At 32.4% G+C, this 27,142-nt stretch overlaps 3 protein-coding genes across 3 annotated transcripts; 2 read left to right on the plus strand and 1 right to left on the minus strand.

Annotated features, from left to right (window-relative positions):
• Window positions 1–1,049: 1,049 nt before the first annotated feature.
• Window positions 1,050–13,515, minus strand: LOTGIDRAFT_229152 (hypothetical protein). Its single transcript, XM_009062050.1, has 9 exons — window positions 11,683–13,515; window positions 4,308–4,311; window positions 3,698–3,892; window positions 3,216–3,343; window positions 2,638–2,737; window positions 2,346–2,450; window positions 1,957–2,076; window positions 1,649–1,716; window positions 1,050–1,250 (listed from the first exon to the last, which is right to left on the minus strand). Exons 1-9 carry the CDS (start codon window positions 11,692–11,694, stop codon window positions 1,185–1,187), a joined length of 798 nt encoding a protein of 265 aa, XP_009060298.1. The 5' UTR covers window positions 11,695–13,515; the 3' UTR covers window positions 1,050–1,184.
• A 2,560-nt stretch (window positions 13,516–16,075) lies between these two features.
• Window positions 16,076–16,501, plus strand: LOTGIDRAFT_88684 (hypothetical protein; the record flags this gene model as incomplete). The annotated part of the gene is made up of 1 exon (XM_009061706.1): window positions 16,076–16,501. A coding segment is annotated over one exon (426 nt), but the record flags the coding sequence as incomplete, so codon positions are not given.
• A 1,225-nt stretch (window positions 16,502–17,726) lies between these two features.
• On the plus strand, window positions 17,727–22,698 carry LOTGIDRAFT_106561 (hypothetical protein; the record flags this gene model as incomplete). The annotated part of the gene is made up of 13 exons (XM_009062051.1): window positions 17,727–17,948; window positions 18,338–18,473; window positions 18,753–18,904; window positions 19,266–19,374; window positions 19,639–19,702; window positions 19,883–19,976; window positions 20,256–20,351; window positions 20,796–20,881; window positions 21,152–21,290; window positions 21,565–21,660; window positions 21,932–22,020; window positions 22,175–22,262; window positions 22,627–22,698. 13 exons carry the CDS (start codon window positions 17,727–17,729, stop codon window positions 22,696–22,698), a joined length of 1,443 nt encoding a protein of 480 aa, XP_009060299.1.
• Window positions 22,699–27,142: the final 4,444 nt, after the last annotated feature.

Raw genomic sequence — 27,142 nt, forward strand, 5'->3', positions numbered from 1 at the left:
ATATTTATATCGTAGGTAATCCAGTTGTTTCATTTTCACTTAATTAATCAAAGGTTTGTTTAATAAACTTGATTAAATAAGAAAGTCTATAATAATTAGATGAATTTTTTTAAAGACAAAGGGCTCACACTTTGCTCTTGTATATAATATACGTTTAACATCAAACTAACAGTATATTATGATAGTACAAAAAGAAAGCGAAGTCAATGTTTATCTATATAACCCATTTATCTTTAACACTTGCCCTAGTTAATTGATAATTAAAACAATAATTATCAATATCATTAATTAAATTGTTGCAAAAACAACTGAATCGTCCACCTGCTATCCATTTCAATTACTTGAATTTTTGTTTAATGTTCGTTTTGAGGTCGCAAAATTGTCATTACGAGGTAAACAAAGATATGTTCAAAATGCACAAATAGATTGTCAGGGGCGTAAGATGGAGTTGCAAGACTATCTATTCATATTCGTAATCGAGACAACGAGAAGTTTTCGTTTCACGGGTAACTACGTTCCTATGGCTATATATCTATACATAAATGTGTGTAGTACCATGCAGAAATTAAACACATACAGACAACACATATAGGTTGACTATCACGGTAGCCAGATGATATTTTCTTTCAGGAACAAGGACAATAACTTGATAAATATTACATTGTGTCGACCTGGCTGCAAATGAAAATTATTGATATAGAGCAACTCAAACGATGTGAGCTTATAGTTGCACTTTTACATATTGAAGTGTTGCTCAATAATTGATATAATCTGTTTCATCAACTGTATTTATTAGTCATAGCTAATAGAACTAACAAAAAATTCTTTCTTTTAAGGAAAAAAATTTTCAGTATCATAAAGTGCCAGTGATCTTTAGGCTAAATTGTCTGGTCTTGGTATAAATAATATTATGGGAAGTTTAATATATTCAACTCCAAAATACCTGAATATATTTAATTTGCTTTGTACGATTGTGCCCTGAATCCCTGATACTAAACATTTCAAAACAACCACCCCTCCTCCCAAAAAGGACAAAGCACACTTGGATTGTTTTATTTTTTTTAATTGATTTACTTTTTTATATGATACAGAATTTTGCACTGCAATAGAGGTACCGTTTATAAATTTAATATAATAATGGCTTTACAGTTCCTAATTATCACCTCTTGTACCAAGAGAACAATTTAACTATCAGTAAATTTTGGTGGGCGTTTCTCTGTAAATGCTGTCATTCCCTCTTTGCGATCATTCTGAAAATAAAGACATTGTGCTTTTTTCCAAGTACTAAAATGATAAAAATGCAAATCTGGCCATTTCAACTCATCTTTATTCCACCAGACTCCACTTGCCATCCATGATCTGACAAAACTGTTATGCAACTTAAGTTCTAGTTAATATCACCAAATCAAACAGACTGTTCAATAAAAGATCTATTGATGCCTTTTGAACTATTCTGAGAGATTCATTGTCACGTTATTGTATTGTCAGCCCGCTATGAAAAGTGTTTTGGATTGGTTGGTATAAAATATGATAACTTTTGATACTATTTATTGCATTGATGAATCTTTGCTACACAGTCCCAGTCTGTGTAAAAAATTAAGACAATTTAGATTGAGAAACATTATCTCTTAATAAAAATATTACTTACAGTAGCAAATGTAGAGTGAAATAATCTTTTTTCTAAATGAAGACCTTCCTGTAATGTCAGTTCATTTGCTGGAATAAAGAAGAGAAAATTGTGCAGTTGTAAAGAATAAAAATGATAAGTGTCTGGTCGTAGCAAATAGAGTAACAAAATAACCCAGAGTAATAGGACTTGGCAATGCCTTGATTTTATTTTTTCAAAAACTTCGTTTTCTTTAACCTATTGTAGGGCATGGCTTGTACACCAGAATGTAACCCTAGTAACTGAAAATAGGGTGGCTGTTGTTTTTAAACTAAAAGCTGAAAGCTTACCGGAGTTGACAGCTTCTTTACACATGGCTACCATTAATTTAGAATACTGGGCTATTTTTTCAGCTTGTTTGATGGATTCTGGTATTAATTGATCAACTGGGAATACTTTACTAACTAAACCTAAAAAATGTCAAATAAATTTCATAATTTTATTCACTCCAACAAATTACAGTTGTTTTTAAAACTAGTTTTTCTGTAATAATATGAACCATAGATGTAAGATTGGATATCAGAATGATGCTAATAAAAACTTTTAAGTATCCACAATACATTTACAGGTAAACAAGGGCACAACAATTTTGAATGGAAAGCTGAAAATAATCCAAATGACCATTATACTTTATCATGTACTTAGAAAGTCCATTAATGGTCGAGAAGTGTCAACCAACCTGCAGCTAAAGCATCTTGTGCATTCATTCTATCTGCTGTTAAAATCATCTCCATAGCTTTTGATTTTCCCACTGCTCTTATTAATCTTTGTGTTCCACCAGCACCTTAATATATATAATAGATGGTTATACTACATCTTACATTACAATAAACTTACCTTCAATGTTTCACCTAATCAGTCAAATATAAGTCTCATAACTGACTGTATAGCAATATCTCGATATATATGCAAGCCAATAATAAACAGATTTCTGAAAAAAATACATTCCTAAACATCTTGTTTTAACTTACCAGGTATTGTACCCAATGTTATTTCTGGCTGACCAAACTGAGCTTTTTCACCAGCATAAATTATATCACACATCATAGCCAACTCACAGCCACCACCCAACTATAATATAGACAGATTGATATAACCTATTTCAATAATGGAGCAGGACAGGGCTAAGCGATATTGTTAAAGTGGATATCATGATATTAAACATTAATATATACCCATATCGTGATATTTCTTAAGTAGGGTTTTTTTCTGGTTTTTGAAATTCGTATCTTTCAATGAATTCAAATACTTCGCTGATGTGCCTTATTTATGTGTCAAAAGTTTAGACTCCAAACCAACATTTTCAAATATCATATTCTCTCTAATGTCTGTCTAATTTGCAATCAAAGATTTGTTCAAATTTCAAAACACAAAGATGAAACATACAGCATGTCCATTTACTGCCCCAATGAGTGGTTTTCTACACTGAGATATTCTGTCTAAGACTTCTGGAAAATTCGTTTTGAAAACTTTATCAAAAGTCTTTTGAGACATTTCAGCTATATCTGCACCAACTGGAAAATAAGGATAGAGCTTGTACAATACATACAGCAAAACCATTGACAGCAGCAATAACAGGCTTCCTGCTAGTGGCAACATGGTTCCAATGACTGAGAAAGTTCCCAGAGAACACTTCAGAAAACTGTCGATGCTGCATTTCTTTGATATCGGCACCAGCTTAAATACAAAAAAATAGGATTTATTATGGTAAAATTATCTGGGTCTACTTCATGGTGCAAATTTAATACCTTACTTAACTGATATCCATCCAAACTGCAATTCATTAGTCAATGAAAAATAAGGGTTATAAGTATATAATAAGGGGTTGAGCTACTAAGCAACAAAATCAACCCAAACACTAGTCAAAATTTTATTAAATTCAGCAATGCTAATATCATGGTAAATGTATATACAATGGACTGGAACTTTCAATAACGATCAGTGACCTCAACATTATGGAATCAGAGATTTGCAGAATAATTTTTTACGGAATTTACTTACTTGGCCAAATTTCAACATGAGTAAACTTACCTGCAAATGCTCTTTCACTGCCTGTTAATACTATACAACCAATAGTTTTATCTTTCTCAAATTCTCCTAAAACTTGACCAATTTCTTTCATTAAACCATCACACAGAGCATTTAAAGCCTTTGGTCTGTTGAGTTGAATAAAACCTACATTTTGATCATTTCCTTTTTTCTCTGCCTTTATAAATTCATATTCTCCTGAAATACACGCAACAAATAATAGTGATTAAAAACTTGTTGTTAAAAACAAAATGAAATGAATGGAGTTTTACGTTCTACTTTTCTGCATCTGATTTGGATAATAAAGACGGACAACACTATGCAGTGTGCAATGAGGGAAATCCAACTATCAAGGTATCAAGGAACTTGTAATGGCACAGCCTGTAGCACACCACAGGACCTAGTGTCTTGATGACTAAACTCTTTATCCATGTCAGCCTCCCCTGCTGTTAAGAAAGAGGCTTAAAATCCAGAATCTTTTGTCCTTGTATAAACAGAATTAAAAAGGTACAAACTTGGACAAAAAATTCTCTTTGGTAAACATGGTACTAAAATACTGCACAGAGATAAGTTGTTGTGATCTGTGTTGGAATGTCAGGAAAGATTGATTTACCTCCCTTGAATGAAATAAAGGCAATTTTTTTGCAAATAACTTGTAAACTTTGGTGTTTAGTGAATTCTTTTCATCGATATTTTACTGCCAACTAAATCTACTTACCTGTTGCCAAACTTCTAATGAATGTACAATTTGTGCCAAGGTTTGAAGAGTTTACAGAGAGCAATTTAGATATTTTGCTCAGTGTATTTCTTGTCAGCGCAGCCATCTTTATTTTATAATCCGAAAAGTTCGCTCGTCGTATATTTGTTAGTCCATCGTCAATGTACACCATGAAAAATCTGAAAGGGAGTTAGCGGTATTACTAAAAAGTGGAAACTGAAGTAAAAATTCCATGTCAGCTTAGTATGATCATGGCCTCGGCCCTACATTTGTCTCGAGGACATCCATCTCACCTCCTTCGAAATCGGACTACGGGTGCTTAGACTGGACTTTGGATCTTTTATGATCGAATGTAGTTATCGCATTTTTTGTTGAAATATTTCAGTGTCTAAAGAGTTCAGCTAAGGCACGTCGAACTCAAAAGATAGTCGTCTAAATATTCTCTTTCTTAGCCGATAAAACATATTTTTAGGCCTAGGCCTACTGTTCATTTGACTATTCAGAAAAAAAAAGTTTAATTTGCTTCTATAATGCAGATATTACAGATATCACTTCACGTTGTCATTTAGCAGTTATATTGACAATTATTTTTAAATTTATAAGGGTTTAATTTTTTTGACAGTTTAAAACGGCAGTGTTGGGTGAATTTATGTTAAGCAATCACATATTTGAATCTGCTTACTCGAAGACCTCCTTTACTCTGCAATATTACATTCTGTATATTTATTATAAGTGAATGATAAATCATAATAATATTAAGTAGGCCCTACGTGCACAATCGGCCTTGTATATCCGAAGCTGCCCTTTGCACCTTCATTATGAATAAGAGTCCAAAGTGCACACTACATTCGTAAAGTAGACCTACTATATCCTAAATTTACGTACTATAAATGTAGAATAAGACTTAAATGTCCTTAAAATGACAAGAGATTGTTGGGTTGGATACAGAATGCACGGCTGTGGATATTTCAATCGCTTATCTCCCTTAAACACAAGCGCGAGAGCCTTAGAAATAATTTCAATGTAGGCCTATTTGCTATATAGCTTTTAGGATGATGGGTCTATATTTCAATATATTTTATACCTCGATGCACTGCATCATCAGGAAATAATTGGGCAATTATATTTATATAGGAAAATTCTAATGAAATCAGTGAAATGTTTCAATATAAATGCAACTATTCTATCGCTCACCCTAAAAGCATGCTTTTATGTTTCGCCTTGAACCTATAATCGATAACCTTCCCCGACATTTCATGAATCTATTTTAATTTGATATATCACTGCAGTAGGTTATAAAAGAATATTTGATAATTTAATGCACTCTTGTCATTTTTGGCTAGCAGCAACAGGACATTATACGGATTTTTAACATAACAAAAATATGGACCACAGGAGTAAGTACTATACTTTTGATCCTGGTTCCCAAACTTTTGAAATCCTCGCACACTATATAGGCCTACGCTATTTCTGAAACGCTCGTCCACCAAAAACAAAACAAGAGGCATATTTTCATTTAACTCTTTTGAATGGGATATAGGCAGCTTAGGTTTAATGGTATAGTTTACATTGAGTTCATTTATTTTCTTCACAATTAGACGTTTATTTTGCTTAAATCCGTAGCCTATGCATAGTTTTTTTTTAACTCCTTTCAAAGAGCTTATCGGATTAAAAAGTTTACGTAAACTCCTTTTGAATAGTTTTGACGGTTGGATTTTTTTTACAACATCCATATAAGCCTTGGCCTACGTTTAGGGACACATTTCTCTAGATTTTGATGTAGCCTATAGTTTTCTTAAATGTGAACCAAAAAAAAAGAAATTTTCGACTTAGAAAAATATCATAAAATGAAAATCGTAAAGATTTTATCACTTTCATTCCGATATAGGCCTAAACTTTGAAAAAAGGGTGGTCTTTTTCGATTCTCATTTCCCGCCAATATCTGCTTCAAGGTCAAGGATAACGCCCTTGGGGTTAAAAAGGCCGGTACAAATGCTCGATCTTTGCAATAAGCAATATTATCCCTCGAAAGCGTCTGACCTAAAGTTAATTATTTTGTAAAGATTTAAACCTCGATTAAGATTCGCCAAAGAGTGGGATATAAAGTCGAATGTAAGTAACAAAATAAATTCCGAGAATCCAAGACATTTTTTTACTGAAATTTAGGAGGTTTGGTGGGGTGGTTGTAGTCGAGTCAAGTATCACTTGAAACTATTAAAATTACCTCCAAAACTGATAATTTATTTTATCATTTTGAGTACGAAAGTGGCATGTTTTATATGAATGTGGTTAACCCTACATAGATTAACCTATACCTTATAATAAAGAAAGTAGTTTTGACAATATAAACACTCCCCTTCGAGCCTCCACGTGTACTGAGTGAGTATCAGGCGATCACGCCATATCATCCTGTCAGCTGTCTGAAATCAACCAACGTTAACCTATCTATGGAGGACTCAAATTATCTTATTTAATACTGGTTAACACGTAGGCCCTAATACAACAACTAGTTTTAATAAACTACAGCGGAAACAGTGAGTGTATTTAGTTTTTATATTATATTATTGTTTATTTACATGTAAAACCGATAATTTCCGAAAGCCTGAGCGGAAAAAATTCTAAATTATTTACAAAGGAAGCATCTCATACGAGCCAGCTAACGTTACCAAACGATTTCAATAATTGGTACCAGAGCACCAAGACTATACATAAGAGTTGGTTTGATGGTAGCCTAAATAATTAGGTCATACTTTAAACTTGTTGTAGGTTAGACTAATTTACTGCTTGTCTTAATTGACATATCGGTAGTAGGCCAAGGCTTGACGAATTTTGAAGGTTGATATAATCAATAGATCTAGATCTCTTTTGAAAAAGAGGACCAGTTTCATGTTTAAAGGACAGGGTCCTCACATTACAGGACATTGAATGATATGTACTAGCATATGGCCATGGATTTTGGTCCATAAAGTAGAGCTCTGTAAAAATTTAACATTAAATAGGGCCTGCTCTTATAGTCAAAAGAACTGAAATATATCAAGCTTCTTTGGGAAGGACAAAGAAATTTTATTGCAGTGAACCTATTTTAATGATTAACAATTACCTTGAGAGGCTTAAAGGATATAAATATGAACAATTTCGAGGCTATGTTCTTATCACATGATTAGGGTAAGCAGAGCACCAATCTTTAGTAAGATGAAAAGGCGGTGGCTATGGCTATGGCAAGGGTTTTGTTTTTGGTACATGGTTAAAAATAAAGGAAAGGTAGTGGTTATACTAACCACTCACTTTGTTGCTAGTTTGTTATGTGGGTTGGTCATGTTTGATTAATTTTATTTGATGACATTTTGTCAAAATGTTCATGTGAAATTTAATTGAGCCAAAACAATTTAAAAAATATACTGGTATCATTTTTATTAAGTTTCAGTAGAAACAAACTCAAGTAACAAGTACAAGATATTCAATAAAAAAAATACCAGAAAAACTTTAGATTAGTTAAGAAATTAGGAGAGTGTTCCTGATCCAGGGCATTGTAAAGCCAGATTGTTTTTCGTAGTGCTGGATATGGCCACGATACTATACTCTATAATGATACAAGGGTCACAAATCACAATATGATACACATAGCGATATCGAGTAAGGGGATAAAAATTTACAGTTCGTCTTCAAAGGTTCAATATTTATTAATTTACAGAGCTACATAAAGTGATATGCTATTTGGTAATGTAGTTGATAGAAGTGCTTAATGTCCACCATTTAAATATAAATAGTTTCCAACAATTTCAGTCAAGTCAGTGATTCCATCCCCACCTTTTATGGAATGAGAGGTATTATCAAGTATTGTAACACAACCTGGCAGTATGATATGTGTATTGTGGCATGTCACATTGCAATACGTCGGTTTACCTATTTATCATGCCAGTAGACCTACTAGTTTTTTGTTCTCATTCTGCAAATATCAACTGTTAATTATTAAAGTTAGCAAAGCAGTAAATTTACAGATGCCAAACAAAACTCTTGTCAGAATTTCAACTCTTGGCGTAATGGAAATTAGCGATTGGAAATTATAACCAATATTTATCTTAAATCATTTAATTGGAAGGTTCCTTGAAGCAATGGACCCATTAGTTGATTAATGATTTATTTCACACAGTTTACTCGTATATCAGTAGGCCTATTGTTCATAAAAAAATTGAAATTTCTGGGAGGATGGACCCCACAACATTCCTAGACAAATGGATTGCTATAATAAATTTTGTGTGAAATAAAATTAAAACGAGACAATAACTTCCAATTCTCAGTGTTCAATGCAGTGAAAGAATAAGTTTATTCTGAAACATTCAGGTTTTAATTGATAATTAGATGACCATATTTCTATTTACATCTTTAAATAGATGACCATATTTATAGACTGGTATATCTTAAATTAGATGACTATATATATATATATATATATATAATGTTACATAAACTTCTATGTCAACATGTCTACTAATAAACAATAGTGTTAACATGTGATAATGATTAAAATTGGACTTTGGAATGGTTTGAATCATCAGGGAATACTGTATGGTGCTAAAATTAATACATCCTTTTAAACTTGTAGTCCCATTTTAAAGGGTTAAACACAGAGTAATTTTCATAATAGAAATTATTAGACCTCTCATTATAATTATATTCTTTTAAGATATATTATTTTGATTTCTTTATTTAGCTGTGACTCTTTAAATGTTTGGATTTCTACTTTCAGCCTCCAAAATGCCACCAAGGAATGTTGTATCTGACTTGGCAAATCAAGACGATGATGTTTTGACTGGTGAGTCAGTCATTGAACCAGTTATAACAGAAGCAACACATAGTGCTAAACGTCCTCCAATGAAAGTTGTATGGAAAAATGTTGTGATATTTTCTTACCTTCACCTAGCCACTTTCTATTCCCTTTTTCTTATTCCAAGGGCACATTACTTGACTCTCATATGGGGTAAGTATATTTTGTTCACATTTAGAACCTAATGAGCAATGTGCTGAAAGATTTGAAAAACTGTGCATGCATACTGGTATCCATACATTAAAATTGAATTTTACAAAATTAAAGCCATATATTTCTAAAAGATTATAGAGATCTAGTAGATGAGGGGAGATCTGAGGGAGTCTGCAATGGATAACAAGGTGCTTCAACAACGAATTATCACATCACAAAATTTGAAGTTGCACCAGAAAATGATAATGTCTTGATATTATTTGTATAATGTATGAATTATAATTATAGCCTTTGCATTATACTTAATGGGAGGATTAGGCATCACAGCTGGAGCACATAGATTATGGTCCCATAGATCGTATAAAGCCAAACTACCTCTTAGGATAATACTTGGTATATTTCAAACTATTGCTGCTCAGGTAAATAGTCTTCCTTCTTTTATGGTTAAGAGAATTACCTGGAATCTAACTGCATGAAAAATTTGGCTCATAACTGAAGTGTATATGTAAATGCTATGTGACAGAACTTGTAACGGCCGCTTGTGAATGTATTGTCATTTTGTTTCCAAAAGATTGGTTACTTGTCATGCTTTACATCCAACTCATAGGCTCTACACGATCTACATGATGAACATTTTGGATTCAGACCACTAACAATTACAAATGCAGTGAAACACGAAGAGGTCTCATAAAATAGAACATAAAATATTTAGTGTTAGTTGAAATGTAAAAGTTTTGATTCTTTTTCTTTGTTATAGAATGACATTATAGAATGGGCAAGAGACCATAGATTACACCATAAAACATCAGAAACCGATGCAGACCCTCATAATGCCAAAAGAGGTTTTTTCTTTGCCCATATTGGCTGGTTACTAGTCCGTAAACATCCTGATGTAAAACTGAAAGGCAAATCAGTAGATTTATCAGATTTGTTTAATGATCCTGTTTGTACTATACAAAGAAAGTAAGTAACTATTTTTGTTGCTAAATGAATTTTACAGATGATTGCAGAGTATATCTTGAATGCTTTATCTTTTCTTAGTATACTTATACTGAAATTTTGAGAATCAAGCCTACCTTTGACCATGTGTGATTCATGGTACTTTTATGAAATAATGATAGCTGTATCTCTAATTATTTATCATATTGACCAAATACTTATTGTATCAAAGCTTGATACGTGAGAGATAAATAGTTTTTATCAGAACAGTAAATTAGAAGTAAATAATCAGTTCTCTTATCTGATAAATTAACAGGAGTAAACCAATCTGATTTAAATACCCTACTTTCATGAAATTTTGATGACCTACTTTCACCTTGTTAAAGATATCTGAACCCCTTTTCTCAAAATATCGTAGATTAATGTATGAATGTAAACTTAAATTATTTGATAACGTCAAAAATAAAGTTTTTCTTCACTAAACGTGCAAGTTTAATGGTACGAAGTTAGTATTTTATTATCTCTCTATTTGAATATTAAAAAAATTTTCTGATTGCTGTTGTCTTTTTTAATTTCAGGTACTATAAACTTGGTGTTATTTTGTTTGCATTCACCCTACCAGCAGTCATTCCTTATTATTTCTGGGGCGAGAGTCTGTGGAATGCATTTTTCATATGTGGTCTTTTCCGTTTATGTGTTTTGTTGAATGTTACATGGCTTGTAAATAGTGCAGCGCATATCTGGGGAAATCGACCCTACGACCGCCGAATTAACCCAGCACAAAATGTTGGTGTCACACTGGGAGCCATTGGCGAGGGGTTCCACAATTATCATCATGTCTTCCCCTATGACTACTCTACTAGTGAATACGGAAAGTATTTTAATGTTACCACCTGTTTTATTGATTTCTGGGCTTACATGGGCCAAGTGATGGAAAGACGTAAGATACCTAAAGAGGTTATTGAGAGACGACGAATGAGAACAGGAGATGGAACAGATGGTTTCAATTTTTGAATGTAAATATAAAAACTGTAGTGAGTGAGTGAGAGGGGTGATAAAAGTCTTCAGAATAATTAAGAAAAAGACTCGCTGCCAAAAAAAATGTTTAATGACAAAAATTTTGACCAGTTTTCCGATTTTTTCCTTATAATTTCACTTGGAAATTTTTGATAGTGGACAGCACATCGAAATTGGCTTTTGAACAAAGGTGGAAAGCATTTTGGCCGTTTTTCTACTTTTTATTTTTTTCTCAGAGATTGGAATCAGTGCACTGTCATCATGACATATACTGATAACAAGTATTGAGGTATATCAAGTTGGCAGAGCTCTGAATCCAGTTTTAAATATTTGCACTTGTTTAGACATTTCTTCTAGATCACAAGCTAAAGTTTTGTCATAAAAAACAAAGATGTATGAATTTGATTCATGTTTAGTTAGAACAAAATGATTTTGTGTGTGTGTAGACGATGACTGAAATTTTGACAAATATTTGTATATTTATACTATTGTGCCATGAAACAAGATTACTTAAGAGAAAAGGGTTATGGGGATGGGGGATGTTGTTGTTATTTGTTAGTTTATTGTTTAGAAATCAAACTGTAGAAAGAGAGGCATTTTCTGCTATGAATATGCAATAGTTGTTATAAGGTGCTATAAAGTAGATATATTATTACTGATTTTCAGAAGTGTAATCGTCAGGGTATTTGGCTGATGGCTGAACCTCCCAACATATAACATTTTAGCAATTCTTTTTTGTGGCATCTCCAAATGTTTGACACTCTCTTGATTTTGAAAAAATATAAGCCACCCATTGAAGTTACCTTCTTCACTCAATAAAGAGTGAGCATTTTGAAAATCTTTCTTGGCAATGGTTACACAAATTTTGAGGACATTCGTATTCTCTATCACGCATCTAAGAGCCTATCTTTGGTTTGATTATTTTGTTATTTTTGATATTTTCTATCACATTTCTATATATAAAGTTGTTCATTATTGTATCCACCTATTGTAGAGCTGCTACTATGATGTTTAAATAGAGTTATGTCCCTTTAGGTATTTGACTTGAACAAGTATTTGCAGTACGAAACAAACACAAAACATTATAGCATATTTAATTAAGCAATTACAAATAATCAGTTAATTATTGTCAATATAAGCATTTATCAATCAAAAATGATTATTTCCAGATTCGTTATAATGTTACTGTAACTATGTATATATAACTATAATCTTCGAGTCAGAAATGGATGGATAATTTCTAACCATTTCCCTTTACTGCCTATATTATTTTGAAAATTTAACCTGCCACCTTATCAAAAATCAAAATAACTTTACTTGCAATCTGATTGAGCATAGAACTGGATGTTGTGTTTTGTGATTACGGATGGTGAGTGCTGTAACAAGCAGACAAACTCTCATGTTATATTTTATGTAAATTGGAACTGCTTCAAAAATATATTGACTAAGACATAGTACTACTCATAGTCTTGTTTCAACTAGTAAGATTTTGAATCACTTTGCATTGATAAACACAGATGTGTTATCACTTTTAATTACATCATATGAATCCAATAATATGTTGTAAAATGTAAGGTACAAAATGACAATATCAAACTAAAACTAATTTACTGTTTACAATTCACATGAAAATAATAAATACATTTTGAGCTCCCAACTAAATTAAAAAAATAACTAAACAGTAGTTCTGTAGTCTAGTCAGATTGTTACAGTATTAATATGTCTTTCTGTTTTGTATGGATTGTTTCTCATTGTATTTATGAAATTTGTGACTTAAAATATTTAATGATTGATGTCAGAACTGGTGATAATATATCTGGTCAAAATGTCTCTATTTTTTTGCCTTTTTTGTGCTTAATTTTTGAAAATCAAATTTATGCTACAGGGATATAGTCAACTGAATAATTGCTGATTCAATGCTGAAAGAATTTTTTAAATAGTCGAAATTGAGTCTATCAACTGAAAAGGCAAATATTTAGACAGCTATATCTTTTATTTTTCCAAATATATCCCAGTGCTATTGTTATTTATATTTATTTCAATCCGGTTTATGTATTAATAATGTGATTTATATACAAAATATTTTTCTGTGAATATTTTGTTGAATTTGATTAAAAGATGTTTAAGCTTTGAAATGACAAAATAAATACAGTAGCAGTTTACTACCACATTTCTGTGTTTGTTTGTGTCTTTGTGTACAGAGGGGACGTTTTGGCATTGAGGGGCTGTACAATGACAAATCATGTCATTTATCACTGGGGGAGATTATTCACCCATGTTTTTGTGGATATTTATCTGAGTATGTTAGGGAATTGTCCATCAAGACATGTTGTTACAACATTAAGATTATGTTCATTTCGTGCCGAGTAAATTTTGGACTAAATTTTGGACGCATTCAGTATTTATGATGACTGAAGTCGGGCTTATTATGAGTGTAGCTTTTAATCTGGTTCGATTGAGGCAGGAATTGATAAGGAGCTCTAATGATTCAGTACATCTGTGTGCAGTTTAGTATTGAAACAAATAGAAAGTCTCGCTCACAGGTCGCCAACTGATTTGGCCAATTTTGCAGGCACGAGTTGCACCCCTTAAACGATAAACGCTTCTTCTGTAGAATATTATGATCATAATATAACCGAGAGAACGTTGGCTCGTGCAAGATGAAATGGAGGCGTTTTAATCCGACGTATTGCATATGAATATTGGGAGTTTTCAATAATTGTATTAGGTTTTATTTAATATGTTTAAAAAATTATACCTCCCCACGAATATCTCCCGTTCTTTGCGAAATATTCAATTCGGATTACGGAAGAACCCCGAGATTACAACAGAGAGGCTTTAATTTCACCAAATTCAGAGTCTATGTCTTTAGTCTAAGTTGGCTGACCTTTTTTTTCATTATTTAATTGAACAAAAAAACAAATGTTTGTACCGTGATGTACAATTTTGGATATAAGTGTAATTAAACTAATCAAATTATTATTCTAATAGCTAATTTTACTTGAACGGGTGGAGTAGCATATATTACTACTATAGTAGCCTACATATTACGTGTCCTGTACACTATATACTCGTTTTAATTTAAACCTATTATGAACATGCATTCATTTGCCTTTTCCAGCTAGGGTAACCGAAAATATGCAAGGTGACGCAACTAAACAAACATAGAATTCGTACGAGATATTTTGAACGTGTGACTGTCAAATGTGTCTGCTTTTTCTCAGGTCATTTTGTTCGTTAAAGGGTCCCTAAGTCCAGTTTGTCTTCTATTTGGAAATGAAAACTAAGCTCAGTTACTGGTTCAAACACCGAAGAAGATCGATGGCTGTTCGAGGCACAAGTAAGTAGTTTTTAGAATAATAATTTATTTTAATAAATAAGCACAGTAAATAAATCATGTTAGTCTAAGAAAACTGGTAGTAACTTTTTAATTTCTAACTTTTTGCACCTACTTATTGCTGTGTGTTGGTTCGAATATCTAAATGCGGGCATTTTTATATTTTTATGAAAACTAATGATTGACTTGCTTATCTTCTTGTCTTGAATGATAATACATCTACAAAGTCAAAAGATGTGATTTTCCTATCTGAAAAGGGATCTCACAGGCCGATATTTTTTTGCATTCGTCGAGGATATAGTTATCGACCAATCAGATAGATCGAATCGAATTATAACGCAAATGTGATTCTTTACTAAATCAAAATGCAAGGAAACAAAATCTACGTTATTTGTTAAGACTTAAAATCTAACTAGTAAAAGTTTCTCATTATGTCACTTTAACCAGTAGTCACGCCTTATGTTTTCACTCGAGTTTAACTACTACTAATTGATATTTGGCTATTGCCAGCAATGGATTGACTAAATTGTTTTCGTTGAGTTAGCTAAAATTCTGACACCAGAAAATTGTCATTGGGTCAAGATTGATACCAAACGGTCATTGTAACCAGATATTTTTGTATGTTTGTGCTTAAATCATATTCCAATCAGTCAAGTACATGAATACGAAATCAGTGTCAGGAAGTATCTACTGATCCGACGAGATTTGGGTTTGAGAGCCACTCACGGCACGGCGACTGACTCATTTGGAAGTACAAATGAGATTAAATTGGTAATAATTCTATTAACCTCAATAACATCGATCAATTTTATTCCCATTGTATAAAAAATCGGTTATTTGTTACAACAAAAATGTCTGAGCATCTGCCCTACCAACAGATATTTTGACGCCAACTATAAATATATACTTAATGTTATATTTTCAGTGATTGTTGGATTGATAACCATCTGTATATATGGTTACATTACTACAGCTCTAGACCAAACTAGTGTATTGAATGGATTGGACAGATTCCATCAATTTTATTTGAAAGGACAATTTGTATATATTCCTGAAGATGATACTAAAGATTCCTTTCCACATAGCAGCTTAAAGCCAGAATCGGAGTCAAAAGACAAACGATCTCTGTGTCATACATTTATTGGAAGAATGGGTAACAAAATGTTTCAGTATGCTGTTCTTTATTCTATAGCAACAGCTAATGGTCTTAAAATGGTTTCTTCTTATAACTTGAAACTATCTGATACCTTCGCAAATCTTCAAAATATATCCACTGACTTCAAACCATGTTTACAATATACCAAATTATTTGAAAGGGATGTGTATCGGTTTGAAATAGCAATAACGAAACTACGCAGTGACACAAACTATCTCTTGGAAGGATTTTTACAATCTTGGAAATATTTCAAACCATTCGAAAGTAATCTTCGTTTCCAATTCACATTCCGGGATCATATCAAAAAGCAGGCGGAATACTCGTTGAGATCCATTCTGGAAAGTTATCGTCATTACAAAAAACTTGAAAATCCATTCAAAACATTTATAGGCATTCACGTGAGAAGAGGAGATTATGCCAAATATTTTCCGCCAAATAAAACATCAGTGATCAATCTACCTACGTCATCATATTTTGAAAGAGCAAAAGATTATTTCCGAACTCGACATTCGTCTCCCGTATTTGTGGTGTGTAGCGATGATATTGATTGGTGTGAGAACAATATTAGTCCAGAAGAAACGGTGTTCATCCAGGGTAACACGCCGGAAGTAGATTTAGCTATATTGGGCAGCTTAAACCACACCATAACATCATTTGGAACTTTTACGTTTTGGGCAGCTTGGTTGGCTAATGGTACCACATTATATCCTAAAAACATTGTTGATGACCGTTTTGGCAAGCGGAAAGATATTTTCCTACACGACCATGTGTATCATACGTGGATACCAATTTAAGAATAAATGATATGTTCTTTGTATCTTGAATAAATCATATCTAACCCTAAAAATATAGTTTCTTTTGTGATAAAATTTTGTCGTAAGCTGATTAAAAGGAAGATTGAGATGTTTGTTGTATATTTTACTGTGGGTGACTCCACTTGCCATTCATGGTATGACGATCTGCTACGCATGTTTTGTTTAGATATTAAATCAATCAAATGTTCTATTCAATAAAATATCTATATCAACGTACAGGATGTGATCCAAACATATAATTAAGGAAAGTTTTCAATGAGATTGCTAGAAAACTTAGAGAATAATGAATACAGAAAGAGATGCTAATTGGATTTATTGACTTGAATCCAGTTGGCCCGCCATACTTCACTCTAAATATATCACGTGATACATGTCACATGACTATCCAAAATGGAGTCGAAATATTTTTTAAACAGGCATTCGCTTAGTAAACATAGTTTTTAAAGCACATGATAACGCATCGGTTGCCTCGTTAGGGGTTAAAGACTATATTTTTTTAAAACTCTCTCGCTTGCACACTTGCACACTTGCACAACATATGTAAGTCAACCGCTGGTGTTTTGTCAAAAAATTATTTGGATCGTCTTTGAGAATATTATGGAAGGGGATTTTTGGCAAATTCCTGCTACCCATTTCAAAGTTCATGATTGAGCATTACCTTGAACCAAATTTCAGCAAGATCTGCTTTAAATAATTAATGATAAAATCTACATTAACAAACATTTTCACTTCCCTGGATTGAATTGCATATCTGGAGGCCATCAAATTGTCAATAATAAGTATCTGGAGAAAGGGAATATACCCTCTTGAATTTGGCACTTTTTTAGTAACCAATCTTCATAAAAATGTCTCCTTAAGCACACAAATGCATGAAACTAATGGTCACTAAAGTATAGTCATGTTTGAATTTGCTCAGCAATGATTGTGACTACCGGTATGTTAACTTAATTAAACTAGTTTCGAAGCATTATTCGTTGAGTTGAACAATAATGTTGATAAGTGAAAGTTCCATTTTGTTAGACATGGAAGATGGATACTGTAATGTCATTTCAGAAAGAAGAGCAAATGAATGATGGATGCTTACGAACAAGCTGTTCCTGAATACACTTGGACAAATCTTATACTGCTTGGAGTCTTTATTTCCATAGCTGTAGTATATACCAGAAAATTGATAAAAAACCAAGCAACTGGTTTAAAATATCCACCTGTTTATGAAGGCTGGTTGCCATGGATTGGATGTGCTATGGAGTTTGGTAAACAACCACTAGAATTTATCCATAAAAAGCAACAAGATGTAAGTATTGGTATTAAGAAAATAACAGAAGAAATAGTATTGATTTACTTGAGAATTGACAATATGATGAAATAACTCATGTTACTGTGACAAGATTGAGAGGCAACAAGATCTTTTTCTAAAAAAGGTTTGCAAGGAAACTTTTTTGATTTAAAAGGATCCTACTCCTAGCAATGGCCCTGATTGTATTGCACCTACTGTGTCAGTTTTTTCCCCCCGATAATTGATGACTGAATAGCACATGTCCTATCTAGATAGATAGCAGCTAAACTTTCACTTATCAGTTGCTTACTAACTCAAAGCACAGGGATTCCAGTAAGTGATCTAAGGTCAACTTCCATGTCCATACATGCTCAATATTTAAGGATTTTTATATTTTGTTTCTTTAGCTTGGCCCTGTATTTACATGTAAAATAGCTGGTGAAAATATGACATTTTTGACTGATCCTCAAGACTTACATGCATTTTTCCAGTCACCCTGTCTGGATTTTCAAAAAGCAGTTCAAACTTCAGTGCAGAATGTAGGTAAGCAGATTTCTTAGATGTAGTAAGCCAGGACAAATATATTAAACACCTTGCCAAGTAATCATATCACTGTACCAGCAGTGGGGCCGTTATTCAAATATATGCATGCTTGCCTCTGCAACACAGATGGCAATTTTCTAAATAACTTTCTCATGAATATGAATAAATTCTAGTTTCGATGTGTTCAATTACAATGCTAGTAAAAGTGCATGTTCCTGTAGCAATGGTGTATGATAATGTGATATTCTTGTATCTATATACTTATATTTATGGTTTCAGCCTCAATATCTAAGGAATCATTTTTCAAGTACCACAGTAATATACATGATTTAGTTAAAGGCAAATTAGCCTCATCACAACTAGCTGCTATGTCTGATAAATTATATACTGAATTTAAAGAACAACTAGACACTTTACCTTCACAAGGTACAGTATGTGCATTTGATTTTTAGTGAGATGATGAGCAGGAAAGAATCTGAACATAATATAGTTCTAAGTTCTGGGGACTTCTAATGGCATGCTGTATTTCTCAGATGTTTTAAAATGGTAAGCATCTTCTACCTGGCTAGCAACAGCTACTAAAGTTATAAAGGGTACTCAAATGATAAAGATAATAAGTTGAAAGTAAAATATAAAAATGAAATGGAGTTTTGAATCATAGTTTCCAGATTGGGTTTATAAAGACAGTCATCATTGCTGTGGGCAATGATGGAAATTATGCCTGACAGCAGCATAAGACAACTCTATTTTTATCTTACCATAATATTATACCAGTTTTTATTTCCAGGAAAGGAAGATTTAAATAAGTTAGTAAGGTATTTGATGTATAAACCTACATTAAATTGTTTGTTTGGTAGAAATTCTCTTCCTGTTAACAACGAGGTAAACAAAAATTGTTTTGGTTATAAAAAGACATTTAGCATATGAAAGTCCATCCAAGAATGCATACCCAACTTAAGTAAAACCTAAATAGCAAGAAGATTGTGATCTGATTTAAATTTAGTAATATTCCACCGCCATTTTATATACTTTCAAGGACATCTGTCAGCTGGACTAGGATAGATTTAGAGTTTGGATAGTTGGGTTTATATGACACTTAAGCAATCTGTATTGTACAACTCCAGTTGAATTTACATGTTTCAGAAAGATTACCAACTGATTCAAGAACATTTTGTAAAATTTGATGATCAGTTTGAATATGGTGCTAAATTACCAGCCTTTTTATTAAAGTATGTTATTATTGTTCTATATATATCTATTAGTGAGCAGAATCTGGTTTTTCTTTAACTTTATTGGTCAATAAAGTTGAAAATTACCACTGTTCGATATGTGGCATGATGAAAATTATGATGATAATAGTGACAATTCATGAAAATGTATGATTTTTGAAGCAGTCCAATTTCTTTCAGAGCTTGGTCAAGTTCAAGAGAATATCTACTTAAAATATTCTGCAGTTTAGTTAATGATAAAAAAGAAAGTTCACATCAGACTAACAATGATAAGGTAAGTAAGGCCTTAGTGTGTATTTTAAAGTATTTGTATTAAATTTGCTTAAATGTAATAGATTGAAGAATTCTAACAGTCTTTTCTACTCCTATGTTAGTCCTATCAGTAATTGTGCAACCAAACATTTGGTGATAGTATGATTTGAGCCCATCTGTTGGGTATAAATTGAAAAAACTTATAGGTTCTGTATACACTATGGTGTATTTTCAAGTATGAAATGATCAAATAGAACAAAAGTGGCCCACTTTTGCATGAACTGTTTCTATTATGTTGTAGACATTATTTGAGAGTCTTCTAGATACCATAGATGATCAAAGTTCACCTAATTTTTGTCTATTATTGATGTGGGCATCATTAGCCAATGCTATTCCAGTAAGTATGATGTTTAAGTCATGAATGGGACTTGGCTTGTAAGCAGCTTGCTTATGAACCTAGGATAGCACAGGTTTAGATAGTGTCTTCAGAGTTTTTCAACCCAGTTTTTTGGGTGATGGTGACAAGAAAAAAAGACTCATGTCTTTTTGGATTCTGCACATGTTATTTTGATAATGAAAAATAGTTGAATACAAAACAAGGGCAATCTGATTGTGATCCATTTAAAATCTATGCTTGTTGTTTAATGTTGTCATTAACCAAATTAGGTATAGAAATATATTCATTTAAAATTTTGTCAATTGTTAGCTAAATAACTGGATTTTCTTCATCAACATGATCATATTAAAACCTTCAACTATTCTAGCACAACTATCCTAGCACAAGTAAGAATTACTTTATTTTTCTCAATTTTGCTACTTTGTATAATATATATATTTGTAGATGACTTTTTGGACGCTGGCATATATTCTAACACATGAAGATGTATATAAGAAAGTATGTGATGAGATAAATAATACAATACCAGAGTTTGAAAATAGTAAGTAAGTTTTACATAATAGATAGGACCTTAATTAGCAAATATTTAGATGACTGCTTTCCTCTAAGGTCATTTATATTTATATGTTGATGTCTTATGTCTTATGTATCCTCATAGAAAAACATGTTAATCTAAAATACTAGCAGGACAGGACATACTCATTTTACAGAAACACCTGATGCCACTGTGTTTTTCAATTCTGCATTCCTTTTTAGAGACTCCAGAAAGCTAATATTGATTTTGGTATATTTATGTATAGTAATATTTTGTATATTTTGATAGTATTTAATATAGATATAAATAAAATGGTGTATATAAAAAGTTGTATATTAGAAACTATAAGATTAAGATCACCTGGTGTCATACCTAGATATGTTGTACAACCATTTCAAATTGGGGTAGGTTCCGAACTCTGTGCTATTTTTGTCTGCCTTTTGATATCACTCTTGAATCCATCACTACAGATGTTATTGAATAATAGATTCACTAAAAAAAGAACTGTTCAAGTGTCACAGAAAATGCCCACAAATGCAGTGCAGAGCAATACAAATAGTTTTGTTTTCTTGTGTCCCTTTTTTTGAAAGTTATAACTGATTCACATGGAAAAAACCTGGAATGAGGGCAAATTGAATACTACAATTTGAATAATCAATGATGTTAATTGTTATACAGAAATATACAGTGCCTGTTGGACATAGGATATTTGCTTCAGTGTTTTGGGCTCATAGAAATCCAGATTGTTTCCAAGATCCTAACAGATTTAACCCAGTAAGTTTGAGTCTATTTTATTCTTTATCTCTATCAATCATAGCTTGAACATCAGTGATAAATCCAGTGCTCAAAATGTTACTGTTTTATACAATCTGTTTGATAAAATTTCTATTAGATGACCCAGCTATGTACCCAGAATGTGAACATTGTTTTAAATTTTCTTAAAAAGTACTGTTCACAAATCTGTAATTAGTCATTAAATCATAATAATGTAAGAACATGTAACATGTTTGCCGTTTGTCGTCTGTATTTACCATTTCTTTTACAGGAAAGATGGGATACGAAAGATATAGAAAGAAATGTATTCCCAAAATATTTTTTTCCTTTTGGTGGTGGAAGATATCAGTGCCCTGGCAGGTAATGTCAACTTCTAGAACTTTTATTATAGAGGTTTGCTTGTATATTCAAATAATAAGCCATTATTTTTCTCAAGGTTTGGAAGAACTTGAATCATATTGTTACTTAGACATGAAATTATCTAGTTATTTTGATATATTAGTATTTATTTTAGGTGGTTTGGTTTAATGGAAATTCAGATATTTTTGGTCATGTTTTTAAAAAAATTCAAATTTGAGGTTTTTGATTCATTACCTAAACCAGTAAGTATTGAAAAAGTAGCTATATTGAACTTTTGTTTTTAAGTGGAATTCTGAAAAAAATGAAAAGAAATAAAGTGATCTAAAAAGTCATTGTTTTCTGGGATTCAGAATGTCTTGCTTAGCTCAATACAACGATTCTTTCTTTTAAGCTAAGATAATTCCAGATTTATTTTTCCATAGAGCTTTAAGCAGATGAGTCAAATTTCAAACATGTTTGACCTATGCCATGACTATTTTATTGTGAATGTTGTACTTCTTAGATTCAGAGAACTTCTCTGTGACCATGACATCCCAATCTAAGAGACCACAAAACGCCTTATTTTTTTTAGGAATATTGAAATACTAATTTTATTAAATATTTCAGAGTTATCTTCACATAGTAGGTACACAACAACCAGCCACCAGTTTCAGTGTTCAATACCAACATGTTAGTTAGTAAATGACTTAATGCTTTTATTTTCTGTGATACATAGTCTTGGTAGTGTTAAAGAGATTAATATGACAGTGATCAGCAATATATTGACCATTAGGAGACAGGACCTAGTTTATGAAAATGGTTCACTTTGAAACCCATGTATTATTGAACACTGTTCCTGTTTTTATGAAGCTGTTACATACACTCCCTTTGAAATTTATTATAGGTGTATTCATATATGGGTGTATTTGGACTGAAATAGCTAAAATGTGTATACTCAATACTATTATGTGGCAGGACAAAATGAATCTGGGACATTGTACTATTATTTTGTGTTTGATGGTGGTAACATATTCTCATAAAAGCATTAAACTAAAGAAAACAAGTGAAATTGAACATTGAAATGAAAAGAGATATTGATTATTTTCTTTTTGGTTGTCGACTGTGTGTAGCTTGAGCATATTTTTACATCTGTATTCATTATAAAAAATCCCTTTATTGTTGTTATTTGATATTGTTGTTTGTTTATTTTCTACAATTAAATACAATATATACCAACTACACGTGTTTTAACTGTGTCTTTGGAAAAAACAGGGTGTTTAATCTAAGCGAATCACTAAATTATAGGACCTAGGGCCCTACTGCTGTTTTTTTCATGTACATGTATAACAAAAAAAGAAACTTGAAGCAGACCTTTTGTTAAAGAAATTTATGTAAACGAAAATGCTAATACTTATATGAATAGAAAGTAGAGATGTTTTAATGACTTGGAAAAATACCAGTTTGTCTCACACGTCCATAATTAATTCATAATTAGCTAAATAAGAAGAGAATTCCTAACAGAATTCCAAAGATCGACCGATCTAAAAACCTGTCAAAAAGTCTTTTTGTTTATCCAGACTGTACATACATGGACATTTATGATTGGTTAAAACTCTTAATTATATGATTAAGAATACATGATAATTCATTAGAAACAGTTTTTCACTCTTCAGAGCTCAGACAGAAAAAGTTGCTTTAATGGTGACAATGAAAAATATTTTGAAATGAATTTTTGGTTAAAGGGAGATAATTTCATACAATTGTAGTTTGTAGCTTGTCCAGCGAATTATAGAAGTCTGAATTGATCCGTAAGTCGTACTTGCTTGAATTAGTAGTGTACTCTGATTTCATTTTCTAAACGATGAGTGAAAGAAAAATGTTGAATAACAAAGAATAATCATTTTGTAAGAAAAATTCTAGACATTGATGTTACTATGAAATTGTCATCTTTAAAGACTGCACTGCGATAAAACTAACTCTTTAATTTATCAAATGCGAACTTAAAAAACAAGTCCACCTGAGAGAAAAAAAAGTAAACAATCATGTCGGACAGCGAGTCTAAGATAGTTAGTAGAAATTATTGGCATTTTTAGAAATGCCTGTTACTTTAAAATGGTCAGATAAATTAAAGCAAATCTGCTGAAGAAGGGTGAGTGTTTTTTATTGTGATTATGGCATTTATTGGTCAAGAATCTGGGTGCATTTTCACGTTGGTATTGTAATAAAAATAATTGTAAATGTTACGGATTGAATAGTGGACTATCCATATTTGTATCAAACTATTGGAAACCTATCGATAGTCTTTATAAGTGGTTAACAGATCATTTCTCAGTTGAAATAGTCTTAGATTTTTTTTTTATGGTAGACAACTATAGTCTATTGTGGGTATCTCTTTACTTAGATTTATGGTCTAATTGTGAACTTACGGTGCATTGAATCAATCAAATTTGCATTTCACACATATAACAACAACACCTATTAATGTTACATACACCTAAATAATGTTAAATATTTATCACATGCTTTATATTAAGTAGTGAAAATTATAATATTTCCACTGAACATTTGCCTGAAGGCCAACAGTGATTTGATTGTCCATCTCAGGCCATCAGCGGCCATCAGCTAGTTGATTATCTGTCATGAACTGTCACACTGATGAACTATGGAAACGAACTAATGCTGGACTGTGTGTTGGTATATGTGGTAAAAAAAACTATGGATGGACTAAATTCTCACCTACATTTTTATTTGTTGTAGGATTGATAATGAATACCTCTGTAGATACAGGAAAACAAGCTGATGTAGGAAATGGAACAACTGAAAAAAAGATTGTGAAAATAGTTCGTGAGGATCATGAAACACCTGAAAACAGTTCATTACATAAAAATGAAAATGAAATCAATATATCTGTGCCATCCAAAAAAATTGTTGATGAATTATTCAAGGATTTCATCTCACAGAATAAGACAAACATCCCAAATAAACAGATCCCTTCAGCCTCTTCAAAATCACTGGACGAAATGAATGCTATTTTAGACAGAGAGTTAAGCCTTATTAGTATTCAAAAATCTGAGTCTCCTAAAGCAGAAGATGCTGATGATGAAGAAGGAGAACTGAAAGAGGACAATTCTTCAAACCAGATTATGGATAAAGTTCATTTTGAAGAAAATCCACCTGAAGAACCATCTGGTGAAAGGAACGAAAAGGAAAGGTCGTCTAAAAAGAAGCATAAAAAAGAAAAGCATAAAACAAAAAGGCATAAAGATGATGATTCTCCAAGACGTAGTTCAAAGACCAAACATAAAAAGAAACATAAATCTGATGATGTCTCACCAAGGAGAAGTTCTTCCAAAAAGAAACAAAAAATGGATAGATCCAGATCACCAGAAGACAAATCTCCCAAAAGGAGACACAAAAGCAGCAGCAAAGCATCTTCTAAAACTGAAGATAATGTGTATGAGGGTCTTGATAGTTCCAAAAGACCTGATAATAGGTTCAACAGCAAATATAGTGAAAAAAGGTCAAGTAGAAGTGAACATTCTAGTTCGAAAAATACTGAACCAAATAAAAAAGATCATGGTATAGAAGGGGATTTCAAGATAAGAATAGGTAGCACTGATGAGAACAGGGAAGTTCTTCCTGAAACTGGAAATGATTCAAAGAATGCCACAGAAAGTTTAAGTCCAGAAAAGAGAAGAAAGTCACCAGTGCCAGAGACTACTAAGCTGGAGAAAGATGTCTCTGAAGAGACCATGGACAATAAGAAGCATATTGACAATACTGAAAGATTATCAGTAGAAAATAGTACTAGCGCAACCAAAGAGAAGTCTTTCCACAAGAAACATAAGATGGATAGAGATGGAACTCCTGAGAGTACATCCTCCAGAAAGAAGCATAAAAAGAAACATAGACACGAATCATCTGAGGAGCGAAGATTAAGAAAGGAAGGGAAAAAAGTAAAACATGGTCATGAAAGAGATCATCCCACTTTTGAGGATATTCATGATCATCTTGATAGACTTGAAGAGTCGATGGAAATTGATAACAGCATTTCAATCCGTGATATTGACAGACATTCTAGTAGGAGTGAAAAACATTCATCATTCAGTGAGAAAAAGAGTGACTCAAAGGACAAACTGGATGCATTTGATAAAATGAAACAAATTTTTGAAAAAGTCAAAAGAGAAAAGGGTCATCTAAAAGACAGTGATCTTAGAGACAGGGGTGGGAAGAATGTGGAAAAAGTAAGAGTGACAAATAAAGAACTTAAGGTTGTTGTGGACAGAAATAAGAGATCCTCAAATTTCTCGAAATTTGATGATGATGATGATGATGATGTGATATTTGTGGACAAAGTGGATAAACCTGTTAATCCAATAGTTATTGATGATGATTCATCAGTCACAGAAACTTCTGATATTTGTCTACCTGTCCCAGCTCCTGATACCATCCCTATGCCTGATACAGCACCTGCCCCTGCACCTATTCCATCTCCAGACGAAATTCCCTTACCTTCTACTACTCTTAATCAAACTGTCCCTCCTCCAGAACAAATTCCACTACCAGATCAAAATTTACATTCATCCAGCTCAATCCCTGCAATGGTTCTACCAGCAGGAGAACCATTAATAGTTCCATCCTCAGGAGCATTGATCCAATCTGTTCCTCTTCCACAAACTATTCCACTACCAGTTGCTCCATCATTGTCTGAAAGTTTTGAATTGTCAGCTATTCCTTTACCATTGGCCAAACCTAAACCAGAACCTGTTAAACTTGGTTTGAGTTTGAAAATCAGTAATGACTTGGCTGAGTTTATTGCCTCTGGTGAAAAAATCGATAAAAAGGGCAAGAGGAGAGAAGAAGGTAAGTCTGAAATATAGCTTTCATAATAATCATTTTGATGTTACATGTTGTTTTTGTCATACAGTAGCGCCAAAAAGGATAACAGTGGGCTATGACAGCAGGATATATCAGAACTTGATTGGAAACTACAACTGCATTTGCTTTAGAATTAGAGAATTAATGTTTTCTGGTATTTTTCTTCTTTATTAGGTAAATAGTTAATATTTTGCTTTCTGTGGAAGTAAATATTTGGCTATTTTATAAGATGAAGGTGTAGTTGTCTAAATATTTTCTTTTTCCC

The sequence above is a fragment of the Lottia gigantea genome, assembly GCF_000327385.1.
Source record: "Lottia gigantea unplaced genomic scaffold LOTGIsca_5, whole genome shotgun sequence".
In the NCBI taxonomy this organism is placed as follows: domain Eukaryota; kingdom Metazoa; phylum Mollusca; class Gastropoda; family Lottiidae; genus Lottia; species Lottia gigantea.

Coding starts and splice junctions, on each gene's coding strand:
- LOTGIDRAFT_229152 (XM_009062050.1), bottom strand. Junction 2,738..3,215: donor CTGCTGTCAATGGTTTTGCT/GTATGTATTGTA, acceptor TCTATATTATAG/TTGGGTGGTGGCTGTGAGTT. Junction 2,077..2,345: donor ACAAGATGCTTTAGCTGCAG/GTTGGTTGACAC, acceptor GACATTTTTTAG/GTTTAGTTAGTAAAGTATTC.